At 41.9% G+C, this 18,908-nt stretch overlaps 1 protein-coding gene across 3 annotated transcripts in view; it reads left to right on the top strand.

Moving 5' to 3' along the window:
* Positions 1-18,908, top strand: part of ift172 (intraflagellar transport 172) — a 242,173-nt gene that overhangs the window by 4,269 nt on the left and 218,996 nt on the right. For 2 of the 3 annotated variants that reach the window (XM_060851630.1, XM_060851645.1), the window contains exons 2-4: positions 2,431-2,574; positions 8,388-8,500; positions 9,465-9,504. In XM_060851630.1, coding sequence (XP_060707613.1) covers positions 2,431-2,574; positions 8,388-8,500; positions 9,465-9,504 — 297 coding nt within the window. The remainder of the gene's footprint in view (positions 1-2,430; positions 2,575-8,387; positions 8,501-9,464; positions 9,505-18,908) is intronic. The other variant, XM_060851638.1, reaches the window with a different exon arrangement.

Below are 18,908 nucleotides of genomic sequence, written 5' to 3'. Positions count from 1 at the left end.
ATCCAGGTGAAGGCGACTCTGTTGTGTATGGTCCAATGATGCCAACTTCTACAAAAGGCCTCTGAAATGTCCATCTTCTTTCCCAACTATTGTCAACTAGTAATGGTCCCAATTAGCAGCTGTTGGTTCCCCATGCTGACCTTTGTCTGTTCCTTTGTCTTGTCCAACTGTTGTTTTTCCCTCTGTGCTTCATCCTCAGCATATATAGCAGTCTCTTCCTGGCAACAATCAGTTTTGAAGACGGTTCACCAGAAATATTAACTCTGCTTTCTGAGTTTTACAGCCATTTCTGTTTTTGTTTCTAACATCTCTGTTCATCTCCTATGTATGTTCCCTCACATTCATCCTGTAGTCAGAACTGTACACCGTACTCCAGCTACAGTCTAACTATTGCATTTCTGGCTTGCATTCACTGTTCTTGGGTCTTGGCCAATAAAGGAAAGTATTTTGTATGCCTTGCTGATGACCTTGTATACTTGCCAGAGATCTGTTGACATGCCAACAACTTTCTGCTTCTCAACATAAAGTCATAGAGTCATCGAGCCACTGTGCCACCAAAATGTAAAAATGTCTCTCATGTCTTTCTCAAACCGTTCTCCTCTCACCTTAAAAATATGCCCCCTAGTTTTGAATCCTCCCACTCTAGGGGAATTACCCGAGTCATTCACCACCTCTATGTCTTTCATGACTTTCTAAACCTCAATTAGGTCACCCCTCAACCTCCAATGCTCTGGTGAAAAAATTTCCCAGTCTTTCCTGTCTGTTTTTATAATTCAAACCCTTCGTTCCTGGCAACATCCTGGTAAATCTTTTCTGAACTCAATCCAGTTTAATAATATCCTTCCGATAACAGAGCCCCCAGAACTGCACATAGTATTTCAGAAGAGGCCTCACCAACATCCTGTACATCCTCAACATAACGTCCCAACTTCTATACTCAGGTTTGAGCAACGAAGGCAATTGTGCTCAATTAAGAGAAAGTGAGGACCGCAGATGCAGGACATCAGAGTCGACAGTGTGGTGCTGGAAAAGCACAACAGGTCAGGCAGCATCTGAGGAGCAGGAGGATCTACGTTTCGGGCATAAGGAATGAAGGGCTTATGTCCGAAACGTAGATTCTCCTGCTGTTTGGATGTTGCCTGACCTGCTGTTCTTTTCCAGCACAACATTCTCGACACTTGTGCACAATGCCTTCTACACCATTCTGTCTACCTGTAGTGCAAATTTCAAAGAATTATACTTAATAGCTTGTCTTATTTGCTCTTCCCAAATGCATTATTCTGGATACAATTACATTTACCAATTTTCTGCCTGCCTGACCAATCCACAGTTTCTGGTAATCTGTCACTCTATTCCTTATCATCTACGACGCAGTTAATTTGTGTATCATTGGCAAATTTTAAAAATCACACTACTTAAGTTAAAGTTAATACTGCTTCAACTTACGCTGAAAGAATGGAGTGACTGGGCTTGTATGCCCTTGAGTTTAGAAGACTGAGGGGGGGATCTGATTGAGACATATAAGATTATTAAACGATTGGATATTCTGGAGGCAGGAAACATGTTTCTGCTGATGGGTGAGTGCCGAACCAGAGGACACAGCGTAAAAATACGGGGTAGACCATTTAGGACAGATGAGGAGAAATTTCTTCACCCAGAGAGTGGTGGCTGTGTGGAATACTCTGCAACAGAGGGCAGTGGAAACCCAGTTTCTGGATTCATTTAAGAAAGAGTTGGATAGATCTCTCAAGGACAGTGGAATCAAGGGTTATGGAGAAAAGGCGGGAACAGGATACTGATTAAGGATGATCAGCCATGATCGTATTGAATGGTGGTGCAGGCTCGAAGGGCAGAATGGCCTACTCCTGCACCTGTTGTCTATTGTCTTTAACTCTTAACTATCAACCAGAACGTAATATGCCATTTTACTATTCCCACAGCCAAAAATCACTTCATTCCATTTTCTTGCACCTCAAAACCCTTGTTACAGTACCCAACACCCCCTCATCTTGGTCCTAGGACCATTCTTTCATTGCTATGTGGGCATATTTCTTTGAATACTGCCCCACACACTGCATGTGGCTTACTACTTTTCAAATAGTGCTCATGTGTTGTGCTTGTAAATGCTAAAACCTTGCTTAAAGAGAAAGAAAGTCAGTGATTGCTCTGGAAATTTACATTTGAAAGCAGGTAAATAGTTAAGAAAGGCTAATTCAAAATCAACATCAGAATAAACATGAAGACGATCAGATGCGGTCGATTACCAGAGAGAGTTTTTAAGGAGAAACTGAGGACTGTAGATGCTGGAGATCAGAGTCAAAAAGCCTAAACAAATGGCATGAAATTCTGGAAGAGCAAAGTCAAATAGAATAATTACTTTTTTAATGCAGTTGTAATTTTGTGAACTTCAGTTTTCTTTTCTCTTCCCAGGATGGTGCTGCTAAAGTTACATGTATGTCATGGGCACCCAATAACACCAAGTTTGCAGTCTGCACTGTGGACAGAGTTGTTCTTCTCTATGATGAAAACGGAGAAAGAAGGGATAAATTCTCTACTAAACCTGCAGATGCCAAGGTTAAAAACTATTTTCCAAAATAATTATAAGTAATGATGTGACAAATATATAATTAACATGTTCTAGAGAGTACCATTACCATTTCGGGGCAGCACAGTGGCACAGTGGTTAGCACTGCTGCCTCACAGCGCCAGCGACCTGGGTTCAATTCCCGCCTCAGGCGACTGACTGTGTGGAGTTTGCACATTCTCCCCGTGTCTGCGTGGGTTTCCTCCGGGTGCTCCGGTTCCTCCCACAGTCACAAAGATGTGCGGGTCAGGTGAATTGGCCATGCTAAATTGCCCCTAGTGTTAGGTAAGGGGTATATGTAGGGGTATGGGTGGGTTGCGCTTCGGCGGGTCGGTGTGGACTTGTTGGGCCGAAGGGCCTGTTTCCACACTGTAAGTAATCTAATCTAATCTAACTATATAGCAGGAGAGTAAATTTGTTTGTTATAATTAGTCATTAAACTTAACCTGTCATAATTTTCTATCTCCTTAAGATCAGTTGTATATGTTCTGAGCTGAATTATGATAGCTCAAAGTGGGCCAAGTATATGACAACATAATTGTATTTAAAAGAATAGTACAAAAAAACTTCTTTTATATAGGCTAAGTAAAAGAATCACAGTTCTTTGTACACTGAGGACTGAAATTTACCAAAAATAATTTAGGTGCCAATTTTTGGGGTGTTTCATGGTGAGTTTCTGTGAGATCCAGTGAGTTTTCTCACATATCTTTGCTGTTCAACCCATCATGTATGCACCATGCCTCCATTTGCCTTTAGCAGTGGCAGAAAACCTTTCTGCCATCCACATATTAGTAAATTTCCGGCACTGTACCATTTCAAATGCTGCATGCCAGGAAGTGCCATTCACAGTGCAATTCAGCACAGTTCTAAAGGACATGGATGAGAAAGAGATTTGTCAGTTTTTCTGACAGAGACTTGAATGTCCTGGTAGGTGCGGTGATCTAGGGAAGAGCCATTCATCTTCATCAGGATTGCTAGAGGAGACACAGCACCAGACCCTGCCACCATGGTCTGAAGTTGCTTCTTAGGCCAGTGTAATGTCTGCAGTTGGATAAATGTCCAGCAGGACAGGAAAGGTGTAAATGACCTGCATTCTGCAAGAGTAAGTGAAACCATCATCTCTTTTCTACCTCACATGTACTCAATCTCTGCCACTGTACCCAGACTACAATGCCACTGCAAGTCTCTCATCAGTATTCTTTGGAAGACCAGCAACTGTGGGTCTCCCGCATTTTTGCCACAATGTTTGTTGCAAACTCCATATTAAGAGACTGCATCAGATTCAGTGAAGGTTGATGCTGGCTCTGGGCTTATAGCCATTCATTCCAATGGATGCTGTGAATGTGGTGGCCATAGAGACATAAGCTTTTAAACCTGAATCCATTGGTGATTGTTCCAATGAATCTATATGGGTAATATTAGAAACAAAGCAGCCCCACAGTAATATGTTCGTTCAGCATACACACATGATCTTTAACCAGCACCCTCAAAACACAGGGACATGGAAGCTTCTGACAAGGAGGTGAATGAGATGGCTGTGTATAGACCTTGCACATCAGACCTGATTTCAGACAACCGCCTGAAGGAGGAGCAGTGTTCTGAAAACTAGTACTTCCAAATAAACCTGTTGGACTATAACCTGGTGTTGTGTGATTTTTAACTTTGTGTGCATCCCAGTCCAACACTGACACCACAGGCAATTTGGTGCACATACGTTTGGGGATTGCATGTTTGGTAGCAATGATGGGAACTTTCACTCCAACATTACCCAAGAAAGGCAGCATTGTGTATTAGATATTAGTGTGGGCATTTTAGAATTCAGGATATTAGGTGAGCAGCTCCTTTGTGCAACAATGAAACTTTGAAAGGTAATTGTGAATTTTGGAAGTAATACATTTTTAGAACTTGTTTGATATTACTTTTTCTTCACAGCTATTGCTAGGATTAATTTGTCATGTCGTATAATATTGTCAAGTTTGCTTATGGCCAGAATTTTAGTCAGCTTTTAGTAGATATCAGAGATTAAAGAATTATGTGATAACAGATATGCGTCCGTGTCTGTTTAATGCTATTGCCCCTTTCAGGCCCTCACATCACTCACAAGTTAAGGCCATTCCCACAGAGATTTAAACAAAAACACTCGCTGCACCTTCTCCATGTGTTTGACAGCCATTTTTCATAGTGTATTTGTGATTTGGATGAGGATGGCAGGCAATACAGATTACACTTCACGAAATGAATCGCTGGCTCTTATGTAGGTGACCTTTCTCCTCCCCCCAAACCTTCATCTTCCTTTCTGTATTGCCCTCCCTCTCAATCCCATAAGCTTCTCCATGTTCTCACCCTACTCTATTAAATATTTAACTGCTTATTTTTTCACTTTACCTTTGAGCGAGCTTAATTATGCCACCCATAATTTTGCACTGCCCCATCAACCCTTCCCACTATTGCAAAATCTCTTTTCCGTCTTATGTTTTCTCATCTCTCATCTATATGTTGAGTTGCCCACTCCCCCCACTCTGACATTTTCCGATAATTATCCCCTCTGCATTTCAGTATGCTGCTTTTAATCCCATAATTGACTTTCTGATATTTCCACCTCAGAAAATAGCACCACTTCACCTTCAGTTAACAGATTAGCCTATATTTACTCTGACCCAACCCATGACTATTTTGGAAAGACCGCCCTGATTGATAAGTGATTAAACCTGTGGCAGTTCTCTGTGGCGCTCCCTTGCTGGTGTACTGCTAATCTGTCGCCTATTTCCCAGGCCATTACAATACAAAGGGGAGGCTATATTGGATTTGGTTCTAGGTAATGAACCAGGCCAGGTGTTAGACTTGGAGGTAGGTGAGCACTTCGGGGACAGTGACCACAACTCGGTGACTTTTACTTTAGTGATGGAGAGGGATAATCGTGCGCCGCAGGGCAAGAGCTATAGCTGGGGGCAGGGAAATTATGATGCAGTGAGGCATGACTTAGGATGTGTGGATTGGAAAAACAGGCTTCAAGAGAAGAACACTAATGAGATGTGGGGATTGTTCAAGGAGCAGCTACTGCGTGTCCTCGATAGGTATGTACCAGTCAGGCATGGTGTAAAGGGCCTTGTGAGGCAGCCGTGGTTTAGTAAGGAATTGGAGTCCCTTGTGAAAGGGAAGAAGGCGGCATATGTAAAGATGAGGCGTGAAGGTTCAGTTGGGGCGATTGAGAGTTATAAGGTAGCCAGGAAGGAGCTAAAGAGGGAGCTAAGAGAAGCGAGAAGGGGACATGAAAAGTCTTTAGCTGGTAGGATTAGGGAAAACCCAAAGGCTTTCTATAGGTATGTCAAGAATAAAAGGATGACTAGGGTAGGTATCGGTCCAGTCAAGGATAGTAGTGGGAAGTTGTGTGTGGAGGCGGAGGAGATCGGAGAGACATTAAATCAGTACTTTTCATCAGTATTCACTCAGGAACAGGACACTGTTGCTGATGTGAATATGGAATCACAAATAATTAGAATGGATGCCCTGGAAATATGCAGGGAGGAGGTTTTGGGAATATTGGAAAGGATGAATATAGATAAGTCTCCTGGGCCTGATGGCATTCACCCCAGGACCCTATGGGAAGCTAGGGAGGAGATAGCAGAGCCATTGGCCTGGATTTTTATGTCGTCATTGTCTACGGGAATAGTACCAGAGGACTGGAGGATAGCGAATGTGGTCCCATTGTTCAAGAAAGGGAGTAGGGATAGCCCTAGTAACTATAGGCCAGTGAGTCTGACTTCAGTGGTGGGCAAAGTCTTAGAGAGAATGGTAAGGGATAAGATTTATGAACATCTGGGTAGGAATAACGTGATCAGGGATAGCCAGCATGGTTTTGTGAAGGGCAGGTCGTGCCTCACAAACCTTATTGAGTTCTTTGAGAAGGTGACTAAGGAAGTGGATGAGGGTAAAGCAGTAGATGTTGTGTATATGGATTTTAGTAAGGCGTTCGATAAGGTTCCCCATGGTAGGCTAATGCTAAAACTTCGGAGGTATGGCATTGAGGATACATTAGAGGTTTGGATTAGGAATTGGCTGGCTGGAAGGAGACAGAGGGTAGTAGTTGATGGATTATGTTCATCTTGGAGCGCAGTTACTAGCGGTGTACCACAAGGATCTGTTTTGGGACCATTGCTTTTTGTTATCTTTATAAATGATCTAGAGGAAGGACTTGAAAGCTGGGTAAGCAAGTTTGCGGATGACACAAAAGTCGGTGGAGTTGTGGATAGTGAGGAAGGAAGTGGTAGGTTACAGCGGGATATAGATAAGTTGCAGAGCTGGGCGGAAATGTGGCAAATGGAATTCAATGTAGCTAAGTGCGAAGTCGTTCACTTTGATAGGAATAACAAGATGATGGATTACTGGGCTAATGGTAGGCTACTTGGTAGTGTGGATGAGCAGAGGGATCTTGGTGTCTATGTACACAGATCTCTGAAAGTTGCCACCCAGGTAAATAGTGCTGTGAGGAAGGCATATGGTGTACTGGGCTTTATTGGCAGAGGAATTGAGTTCCGGAGTCCTGAGGTCATGTTGCAGTTGTATAAGACTCTGGTGAGGCCTCATCTGGAGTATTGTGTGCAGTTTTGGTCGCCATACTATAGGAAGGATGTGGAAGCTTTAGAACGAGTGCAGAGGAGGTTTACCAGGATGTTGCCTGGAATGGTAGGAAAATCTTATGAGGAAAGACTGAGGCACTTGGGGCTGTTCTCATTGGAGAAGAGAAGGTTTAGGGGAGATCTGATAGAAGTGTATAAGATGATTAGGGGTTTAGATAGGGTAGATACTAAGAACCTTTTACCGCTAATGGAGTCAGGTGTTACTAGGGGACATAGCTTTAAATTAAGGGGTGGTAGGTATAGGACAGATGTTAGGGGTAGATTCTTCACACAGCGGGTTGTGAGTTCATGGAATGCCCTGCCCGTATCAGTGGTGAACTCTCCTTCTTTATGGTCATTTAAGCGGGCATTGGATAGGCATTTGGAAGTTATTGGGCTAGTATAGGTTAGGTAGGATTCGGTCGGCGCAACATCGAGGGCCGAAGGGCCTGTACTGCGCTGTATCCTTCTATGTTCTATGTTCTATGTAAAGCTTTGAATCTAATTGGCTCAAGCATTTGGATGGAGATTTGGTAATATCCTTGACTCACTGTGCCAATACCCACTGACTAAGCACAGTCTTCCTTGACTTAGCCTGCCTTAGACTTTGGGACATGATCATTTTATTGAAGCACATGTAGTTTATTTACTGCAAAAGCTGCTGGCACATGCTGTTGGATGATATTGATGTATCAAGATGCCACATAGCAACATATTTCCTCAATGACCGATATGATTTTTTTTTCTGCTCTAAAAGGTGAGGCACAAGTACTGTGAACCTATAAGTTCTGAATGAGTTGGCAACAAGTTAAAAAGGCAATGCTCACTTTGTGAGTATTCAAGTAATCACAAAGTTAGTAAGTGCTACGAAAACAAGGAACAGGCCCTGAAATGCACACTGTTTGGATGCAAGTGTTGGGTGCCTGTATGCAAAGCGACTGGCAACAGCATTATGATATAAGGAGTCAGTACAATCAGAAGTACAGATCTGTAACCAATGCAAATTATTATTGATGGACATAGATTCTTTTGGAGGCATTGTAAACTATGACTGATCAGCAATTTAGTTATTTGTTCAGTGCACTTATCAGCGGTTATCTCTGTAATGCTTTAGTAGAAATATTTATGTTTTGTTCAAATTGATCATTGTAAACTATTTATTAAAACAACTATGTACTGTTTTTCAGTATGGCAAAAAAAGTTATATGGTCAGAGGCATGGCGTTTTCACCAGATTCCACCAAAATAGCCATTGGACAGACAGACAGTATCATATATGTTTATAAAATTGGAGAGGAATGGTAAGTTCTATGTTTGTGTATTTGTTTCTAAATTTATCATGTTCACAAAGTTTAGTTTGTGCTGTTGGAAAATCTGCATCTGTTACATTTACCTTTTTTGCAATCCTTGGCTGTTGGGCATGCAGAGCCAAATGAGGCACAGTATGTGCAAAATAGTATTGTGGTTTAGTCACCTAAAAGCATACAATTTCTGAGACTGGATGATGAAAATTCTGCATGTCCTGCTACAATTTGCCTGTCTGGTAGATCTTTGCAGTGCATGGTCATGTGGTGGAGGAGAAAGTGAGTACTGCAGATGCTGGAGATCAGAGCTGAAAATGTGTTGCTGGAAAAGCGCAGCAGGTCAGGCAACATCCAAGGAACAGGAGAATCGACGTTTCAGGCATTAGCACTTCCTGAAGAAGGGCTCATGCCCGAAACGTCAATTCTCCTGCTCCTTGGATGCTGCCTGACCTGCTGCACTTTTCCATCAACACATGGTTATGTGGTGGCAAACTTCAGAAATTTCCAGTGACCATTTTACGTCTCCATGTTCCACTAATAAGCCATGACGCTGTTGAGCTACCTGATTCAGGTATTCAAATACTAAGGCTTCCCTGTTCATTTTATTGTCAACTTCATTTCACAGATGCATTGAGACAATTTCATTGGGGTTCTCATTCTTGTCCCCCGGTCCTTAAAGACAGATAATATCTTTGTTTATTAGGTAATTGAGAGTTTGAGCTCTTGCTGGTTTAACAGTACAGTAACGGGTAGCTCATGAGCAACAAAGTGACAAGAATAACTCAATATAAAACATGCTGTCACCATCAGTTTGGGTTTTGGGTATTTTTATTGTTTGAAACAACTTTGCAAGTATCTTACTTTAAAGCAGGTGGCTGAATTGGATTGACAGGCACATCTGCTGCTTTATACCATTTCCCTTAAACTACATAACTGATTATTTTGGTTTTCTTTTCTTTAGGGGTGATAAGAAAGTTATCTGTAACAAGTTTGTACAGACGGTAAGCAAATTTGCTATTATTAATGATCTGGCAGGTTTTTTGATTTTTGAAATCACTTCTCATTTTCTGTCAATGTACCTGTTTTTCTGTGCTGTATATGAGCCAAAAGCAACGATGGAATCAAATTCTTCTGTTTTGGTCTTCATTTTTCCTTATTTTCTTCTTTTAAGTAGAATTTATCATGCATTTCCCGAATTTTTTCATTTTTGTTCGGTGAATAAAGCAGGAGTTGGGATGTTAGACGAGGACTAGGAGTTATATTAGAATTTTCTTTTATATAGAACGTAGAACATTACAGCGCAATACAGGCCCTTTGGCCCTCAATGTTGCGCCGACCTGTGGAACCAATCTGAAGCCCATCTATCCTACACTATTCCATTTTCATCCATGTGTCTATCCAATGACCATTTAAAAGCCCTTAAAGGTGGTGAGTCTACTACTGTTGCAGGCAGTACCACGGCCCTACTACTCTCCGAGTAAAGGAACTATCTCTGACAGCTGTCCTATATCTATCACCCCTCAATTTAAAGCTATGTCCTCTCATGCTAGCCATCACCAACCAAGGAAAAAGACTCTCACTGTCCACCCTATATAACTCTCTGATTATCTTGTTTGTCTCAGTTAAGTCAGCTCTCAATCTTCTTCTCTCTAATGAAAACAGCCTCATGTCTCTCAGCCTTTCTTTGTAAGACCTTCCATCCATACCAGGCAACATCCTAGTAAATCTCCTCTGAGCCCTCTCCAAAGCTTTACATCCTTACTATAATGCGGTGACCAGAACTGTACACAATACTTCAAGTGTGGCCGCACCAGAGTTTTGTACAGCTGCAGCTTGACTTTATGGCTCTGAAACTCAATGTCTCTACCAATAAAAGCTAACACACCATATGCCTTCTTAACAACCTTATCAACCTGGATGGCAATTTTCAGGGATCTATGTACTTGGACACGAGACCTCTCTGCTCATCAACACCGCCAAGAATCTTAGTATTAGCCCAGTGCCTTTTATTCCTGTTGCTCCTTCCAAAGTGAATCACCTCAAACTTTTCTGCATTAAATCCATTGCCATCTCTCAGCCCAGCTTTGCAGCTTATCTATGTCCCTCTGTAACCTACGACATCCTTTAGCATGATCCACAACTGCATCAACCTTAGTGTCATCTGCAAAATTACTAACCTATCCCTCTATGCCCTCATCCAGGTCATTTATAAAATGACAAACAGCAGAGGCCCTAAAATAAATCCTTGCAGTACACCACTAGTAACTGAACTCCAGGATGAACATTTCCCATCAACCACCACAGAATGTCACCTTTCAGCTAGTCAATTTCTGATCCAAAACGTTAAGTCACCCTCAATCCCATGCCTCCATATTTTGTGCAATCGCCTACCATGGAGAACCTTTTCAAACACCTTACTGAAATCCATATCCTCCACGTCAACTGCTTTACACTCATCCACCTGTTTGTTCATCATTTGAAAGAACTCAATAAGGTTTGCTCGCTGAGCTGCAAGGTTCGTTTTCCGACATTTCATCACCATACTCGGTAACATCTTCAGTGAGCTTCCGAATGAATCCAGAATCTCAACATGAGCTGCAAATCTTCTCCAAACTTGCTGACTCAATACGATTTTGAGGGACGACTGTGTTGACTATCCCTAATCAACTTATTCCTCTCTAGATGATTATAAATCCTATCTCTTATAACCTTTTCCAACGCTTTGCCCACAATGGAAGTAAGGCTCACTGGTCTATAATTACCAGGGTTGTCTCTATTCCCTTTCTTGAACAAGGGGACAACATCTGCTATCCTTCAGTCTTCAGGCACTATTTCTGCAGACAATAGCGATATAAAGATCAAAGCCAAAGGCTCTGCAGCCTCCTCCCTGGCTTCCCAGAGAATCCTAGGATAAATCCCATCCGACTTCAGGGACTTTTCTGTTTTCACACTTTCCAGAATTGCTAACATCTCCTCCTTGTGAACGTCAATCCCAACTAAGTATTCACTTCTACAACGTTGTCTTTTACCAGTGTGAATACTGACAAAAAAATTCATTTACCACTTCCCCCATCTCCTTGGACTCCATGCACAACGTCCCACTACTAAACTTGATTAGCCCTAATCTTCCCCTCCTCATTCTTTTGCTCCTGATATATCTATAGGAAGTTTTCCAGTTTTCCTTGATTCTACCTGCCAATGATTTTTCATGTACCCTCCTGGCTCTCCTTAGCTATGTCTTTAGGTTTTTCCTGGCTAACTTGTAACTCACAAGCACCCTAACTAAGCCCTCACACCTCATCCTAACAAAAGCCTCCTTTTTCCTCTTGACAAGAGATTCAACTTGCTTAGTAAACCATGGATGCCTTGCTTGACCTGACAAGTACATACGTACATGCCTTGCTCCCTGCCTGACAAGTACATACTTACAAAGTACATGCAATAGCTGCTCCTTGAGTAAGCTCCACGTTTCAATTGTGCCCCTTCCCTGCAGTGTCCTTCCCCATCCTATGCATGCTAAATCTTGCCTAATCGCATCATAATTGCCTTCACCCCCCCCGCCCCCAGCAATAACTCTTGCTCTGTTTATCCCTTTCCATTGCTAAAGTAAACGTAACCAAATTGTGGTCACTATCACCAAAGTGCTCACCTTCCTCCAAATCTAACACCTGGCCCAGTACCATTACCTAGTACCAAATCCAATGTGGCCTCACGTCTTTGTTGGCTTATCTTCATACTGTGTCAGGAAACCACCCTGCACACATTGGACAAAAACTGACCCATCAAAAGTATTCTATTTATAGTATTCTCATCAATGCTTGGCAAGTTAAAATTCCCCATAACAACTACCCTGTTACTCTCATTCCTATCCAGAATTATCTTTGCTACCTTTTTCTCTACATCTCTGGAACTATTCAGAGGTTGATAGAAAACTCCCAACAAGGTGACCTCTCCTTTCCTGTTACTCTGTGCCCAATTTGTTGAGATCAATATTTAGCAGGCCTTATTTGAGGCCGATGATTTTGGCATAAACTGCGTACTGAACCTGGGACTTTTCTAATGGTCAGCAAAGCCATAGATGCGATGATGGAGCCCTATTTTACACATTTGCAGTGGTAAAAGTATTAGCTGAAACAAACAAGTTTGCACATCACAAGTTAGAATCTGAGTCATTTCATGCAATAAACTTAGATGTGAATCTGAAGTTGAAGGAACTAACTAAAACAAGAAAAAGTCAAAATCAGAAACCATGCTATACAAAATGGATGACATAATTATTAAGATGTCTCTTTTGTTAGTCATCCTTAATTACTAATAACCTGCATTAGAAATCCTAGCCCAAAACCATTTTAAGAACCACATTTTATGATGCAAATTTGTCTTGACATCAATTTTACGAAGGTTCTCGGTATACTCGACTCATCGCACCATGTTATGACCTGTACACAAGCTTGTAAAATTCTATGGCATTAATTTTCAATGCAACTGGTACAATAAACTGGCAGTAGTTGATTGGAAGCTCATTAAAACTCCTGCTTGAGCAAACTAGGGTAAGTAGGGTGTAAAGCACATGACCAATGTTCCCATTGCCACTTTTTCTTGCTGCAGGTGAAAATTAGGTCAAATGTTTAATGTTGTCAGAGTCAATTTATTTTCAGCTTTGTTGAGCAGAGAAGGAAAACAATTCATTTCTCAGAATCCTTTGGCAGAATATGTCAAAATCAGAATCATCTTTGTATTCCTGGTTTGAGATTCTATTCCTACTTCTATGCTACTGCAACTTTGTGGTTTGCTTGAGTCCTTTTCTACTAAACAGCCTGTCAAAAATCAAACATCCATCCATTCCATCCTCCAGAAGTAAACTGTGGCAAGTTTGGGTGGCATAGTGGCTCAGTGGTTAGCACTGCAGCCTTACAGTACTTGGGACCCAGGTTCGATTCCAGCCTCAGGCGACTGTGTGGAATTTGCACATTCTCTCTGTGTCTGCCTGCGTTTCCTCTGGGTGCTGCAGTTTCCTCCCACAGTCCAAAGATATGCAGGTCAGGTGGCTTGACCATGCTCAATTGCCCATAGTGTTAGGTGCATTAATCAAAGAGAAATGTGTCTGGGTGGATTACTCTTTGGAGGATTGGTGTGGACTTGTTGGGCCAATGGATTGTAGGGAATCTAATCTAAAACAAATTCAAAGTTCAATTTACGTGGTTTTAAAAAGCTGTCCACACTTTGCCAGGTAGGGATAAAATAACAACATCTGTAGAAATTAGAACTTTGGGGTTCTGCCGAGAATTGATTTATGGCAGAAGATTGGAGAAACAATTAATTTTGTTTTCGAAAATGAGGTTGAATAAATCCTAGTAATCTTTCGACTCCCCTCATGATTTTATAAACCTCTATAAGGTCACCCCTCAACTTTCGATGCTCCAGGGAAAACAGCACCAGCCTATTCAGCCTCTCCCTATAGCTGAAATCCTCCAACCCTGGCAACATCCTTCTAAATCTTTTCTGAACCCTTTCAAGTTTCACAACATCTTTCTGATAGCAAGGAGACCAGAATTGCACACAATATTCCAACAGTGCCCTAACCAATGTTCTGTACAGCTGCAACACCAACACTGACACTCGATGCTCCGACCAATGAAGGAAAACATGCCAAACACCACCTTCACTATCCTGTCTACCTGCAATTCTATTTTCAAGGAACTATGAACGTGCATTCCAAGGTCTCTGTTCAGCAACACTCCGTAGAACCTTACCATTTAGTATACAAGTCCTGTCCGGATTTGCCTTTCCAAAATGCAGCACCTCACATCTGTCTAAATTAAATTCCATCTGCCACTTCTTGGCCCAATGGCCCATCTGATCAAGATTCCCTCTGATCTTGACCTTTTTCACTATCCGCTACACCACCAGTTTTGGTGCCATCTGCAAACTTAACTATACCTCCATGTTCTTGTGTATACCTCCTATGTCCAAATCATTTATATAAATGAGGAAAGGCAGTGGATACAGCACCGATCCTTGTAGTACACCACTGGTCACAGGTCTCCAGTTTGATAAGCAATCCTCCACCACCACTCTCTGTCTTCTACCTTCAAGTCAGTTTTGTATCCAACTGGCTAGTTCTCCCTGTATTCCGTGAGATCTAATCTTGCTAACTGGTCTAACACGAGGGACTTTGTCCAACGCCTTACTGAAGTTCATATAGATCACGTCCACTGCTCTGCCCTCATCGGTCCTCTTTGTTACTTCTTCAAAAAACTCAATGAAGTTTGTGAGACTGATTTCCCACGCACAAAACAATGTTGACTATCCTTAATCAGTCCTTGCCTTTCCAAATACATGTACATCCTGTCCCCTCAGGATTCACTCCAAAAACTTGCTTACCACCGACGTCAGGCTCACTGATCTAACGTTCCCTGACTCTCTCTTACCACCTTTCTTAAATAGTGGTGCCACATTAGCCAATGTCCAGTTTTCAGGCACCTCACCTGTGACTATCGATGATACAAATATCTCAGTAAGGAGCCAAGCAATCACTTCCATAACTTCCCACAGAGTTCTAGGGTGCACCTGATCAGGTCCTGGGGAGTGAAATCAAGTGCATACTGAGATAGTTCTCGAGAAACATGCTGTAAGTCTTTTTACGGAGTTCATACTTAACCATTTTCAATAAGTGGCTAAGTGGTTAGCACTGTTGCCTTACAGTGTAAGGGATTCAGGTTCGATTCTAGCCTTGGTGACTGTCTCTGTGGAGTTTTCTTGTTCTTGCATGCGGTTCCTTTTGGTGATATGGTTTCCTCCCACATGCCAAGGATGTGCACACTAAATATTTGGCCATATTATATTGCTCATAGTGTCAAGGGCTGTGTGGATGAGCCAAGGGGAATACAATGTTATGGGGATAGAGTAGATGGGTGGGTCGGGGTGCGTGCTGTTCGGAGGGTTAGTGCGGACTTGACTGGTTGAGTGGACTACTGCCACACTGTAGGGTACTATGATACTATAGCTGACGATAGTAGAGCTTCCTGCAAACCTCTTTAACTCCACACCTGGAAACGAGAAAACTAGAATAGAAGAATAAGAAAATTTGCTTAGTTTTTAAAAAGCTTTGACAACGTATTGCAGGGGAAACTATTGCAGGATCATTGAATTAATGGAAAGACAGTGAATTAGGTTAAAGATAGTTGGAGAATATAGTGAGCAAAATTTTGTAGACCCTCTTAAATTTTATGGAAGTAGATATCAGTGTTTCAAAGAATTCTATGCTGTACATACTTTTGATGATTTTATTCACCAGTATTTTGGACATAGGGCCAGAAAGATTAGGGTATAAATTTGCAGAGGTGTGACCAATAATCCTGAGAATCAAGGAAAGATGCAAGGAAATATAGGTAATATGATGGAATGAGCAAAACGGTCACAGGTGGGGTTCAAAGCCAGTAATTGGGAGATGGTACGTTTTATTTTTAAAAAATCAATCTACTTTGAAATAGAGAGCCTTTGGATAATGTGAAAGGGCAAAGGGATTGAGGCATTAGGTTCACAAGGTACTAAACACACCATGCTGAAAATGTGTTGCTGGAAAAGTGCAGCAGGTCAGGCAGCATCCAAGGAGCAGGAGAAGGACTCATGCCTGAAACGTCGATTCTCCTGCTCCTTGGATGCTGCCTGACCTGCTGCGCTTTTCCAGCAACACATTTTCAGCTCTGATCTCCAGCGTCTGCAGTCCTCACTTTCTCCCATTAAACACACCATGTCAAGTAATTAAAGGTGGAAGAGGGGAAAAACTTGTGGCTGTAAGAGCTGCTAATTTTTTTTAGGTATTTTAGTTGTTGGAGACGATTTCCTAAAATTTCCAGCAATTACTGTTTTATATATTGTTGCATTGTTTTGGAACTTTGGGGGACAAAAGATCAAAACAACTGCACTTTAAAAAGGAGGAAGACAGACAAAGGCAGTGAGCACATGGTCAGAATCTGCACAGTTGCTGCCTTTGCTGTTTGAATTCAAGTATTTCTGGTGATTGGAGTATGTCTAGGAAAAATTAACAACAGCGAAATTCACAGCTGACCTTAGAGGAACCTGTGTGGGAGACCTCACAGCAGAGGAACAGATAAATGCATAGCTTTTAAGTGCAGCCTTGCTGTAAATCTACAATAGTGAATAGAGTAGGATCTTTTATGATTATATATTTTACTAAGATCTGTCTCTTAATTAAATTTTAAAAATATAAGCCATATGTATTAAATTAGCCTGGAGCAGTGTTTTTTTAGAGCAATAAGATGATGCTATTTTCTGGGCCTGTAGATTGTGAAGGAGCAAAGATGGCCTTTAGCAGAGTGATGCGTTCTTCCTGTCAGATGTAGGAGTTTAGTGAGAGTTTCCATGTTATTGATGCTTATGTCTGTAGGAAGTGCCTTTGGTTGCAAATCCTATCAGATTGTATGGGTCAGTTGGAGTGGCAGTTAGAGGCATAAGGAATTTACAGGAATTATGCAGTGTGATCAATGGTAATTACAGGAAGGGAGAAAAGTTGCTGATACGGTCAGGTAGATGAGTTAATTCCAGGAAAGGTACGAGAGGTAGGCAGGAAGTGCATGAGTCTCATGTGGCTATCCCCAGCATAATCTTACATTAACAGCACAGATTTGGAAATATGCAGCAGCTCTCTGGCAGAGCTATCCAATTCATCTCATACTTTTCCCCCACATCCCTGGAATATTTATTCACTTCCTTTTGGAACTTCTGATTAAATCTGCTTCCCCAGCCTTTCCAGGCAGCACCCTTTCTGATGGTATCATCTCGCTGTGTAATCAAATGTTCTACAGCTTCTGGGGTTGAGAAACATATCAGCCATGATCGATGGGCCAAATGGCCTAATTCTACTCCTAGATCTTATTGATAACTTTTTGTTCCTTTGGCCAATTATCTTAAAGCTGTTGTCTCGAATTATCAATCCTTCTGTCATTTGAAACAGTTTTTCTTTGTTTACTCTATTACAATTGTACAAGACCATTAACAGTTATCAAACCTCCCTTTCATCATCTCCATTCAAAGGCGAACAAGCCAGTCTGCGTGGGGAATGAAGCACAACTAAATTTCTGGTACTGAGAATGGCTCTCATGTAATGAGGGATATGTTGAGTTCCAAGCTATCGATTGTGATAGGGGACTCTTTAGACAGAGGCACAGACAGACGTGTCTGTGGCCAACAGCGAAAAATCAGAATGGTGTGTTGTCTCTCTGGTGCCAGTGTCAAGGCTATCTCTGAGAGGGTGCAGAATTGTTCTCAAAGGGGAGAGGGACCTGTAGGAGTTCGTTGTACACATTGGAACTAATGACATAGGAAGGAAAAAAAATGAGATTCTGACCGGAGAATATAGAAAGTTAGGCAGGATTTTTAAAAATGAGGTTCTCGAGGGTAGTAATATCTGGATTACTCCTGGTGCTATGAACTGGTGAGGGTAGGAAGAGGAGGATAGAGCAGATGAATGCATGGCTAAGGAGCTAGTGCTGGGGAGAAAGATTGGCATTTTTGCATCATTGGAGTCACTTCTGGGGTAAAAGTGACCTGTACAAGAAGGACGGATTGCACCTGAATTGGAAAGGGCTATACTGGCAGGGAGATTTGCGAGAGATACTCGGGAAGATTTAACTAGTACGGTGGAGTGGGACCGAAGGAAATTGTGAGGAAAGAGATCAATCTGAGACTGGGACAGTTGGGAAAAGGAGTGAGTCCGATAGTCAGGGGAGGCAGAACAAAGGAGAGTTGAAAATGTGTTGCTGGTTAAAGCACAGCAGGTTAGGCAGCATCCAAGGAACAGGAAATTCGACGTTTCGGGCCAGAGCCCTTCATCAGGAATTCCTGATGAAGGGCTCTGGCCCGAAACGTCGAATTTCCTGTTCCTTGGATGCTGCCTAACCTGCTGTGCTTTAACCAGCAACACATTTTCAACTGTGATCTCCAGCATCTGCAGACCTCACTTTTTACTCGAAGAACAAAGGAGAGAACAAGATAGGACTGATAAATTAATTTGCATTTATTTCAATGCAAGAAGCCTAACAGGCAGGGTGCAGTATCTCAGGTCATGGTTAGGAACATGGGACTTGGATATCAAAGCAATTACAGGCGTGACTCAGCGATGGACAGGATTGGCAGCTTAAATGTTGCAGGATATAAATGCTATAGGAAGGATAGAAAGGGGTGAAGGAGAGTAAGGAGAATAATATTTTTGATAAGGGAAGGAATTGCGGCAATACTTAGGGACGATATTTCTGGAAAACATCCAGGGAAGTTATTGGGTGGAACTGACAAGAAAGGGATGATCAATCTATTGGGATTGATTATAGACTGCCAATAGTCAGTGGGAAACTGAGAAACAGATTTTAAAAATAATGATGGAAAA

Source organism: Hemiscyllium ocellatum, chromosome 3 (assembly GCF_020745735.1).
Source record: "Hemiscyllium ocellatum isolate sHemOce1 chromosome 3, sHemOce1.pat.X.cur, whole genome shotgun sequence".
NCBI lineage: Eukaryota > Metazoa > Chordata > Chondrichthyes > Orectolobiformes > Hemiscylliidae > Hemiscyllium > Hemiscyllium ocellatum.
This window is presented reverse-complemented; position numbering and strand designations above follow the sequence as displayed.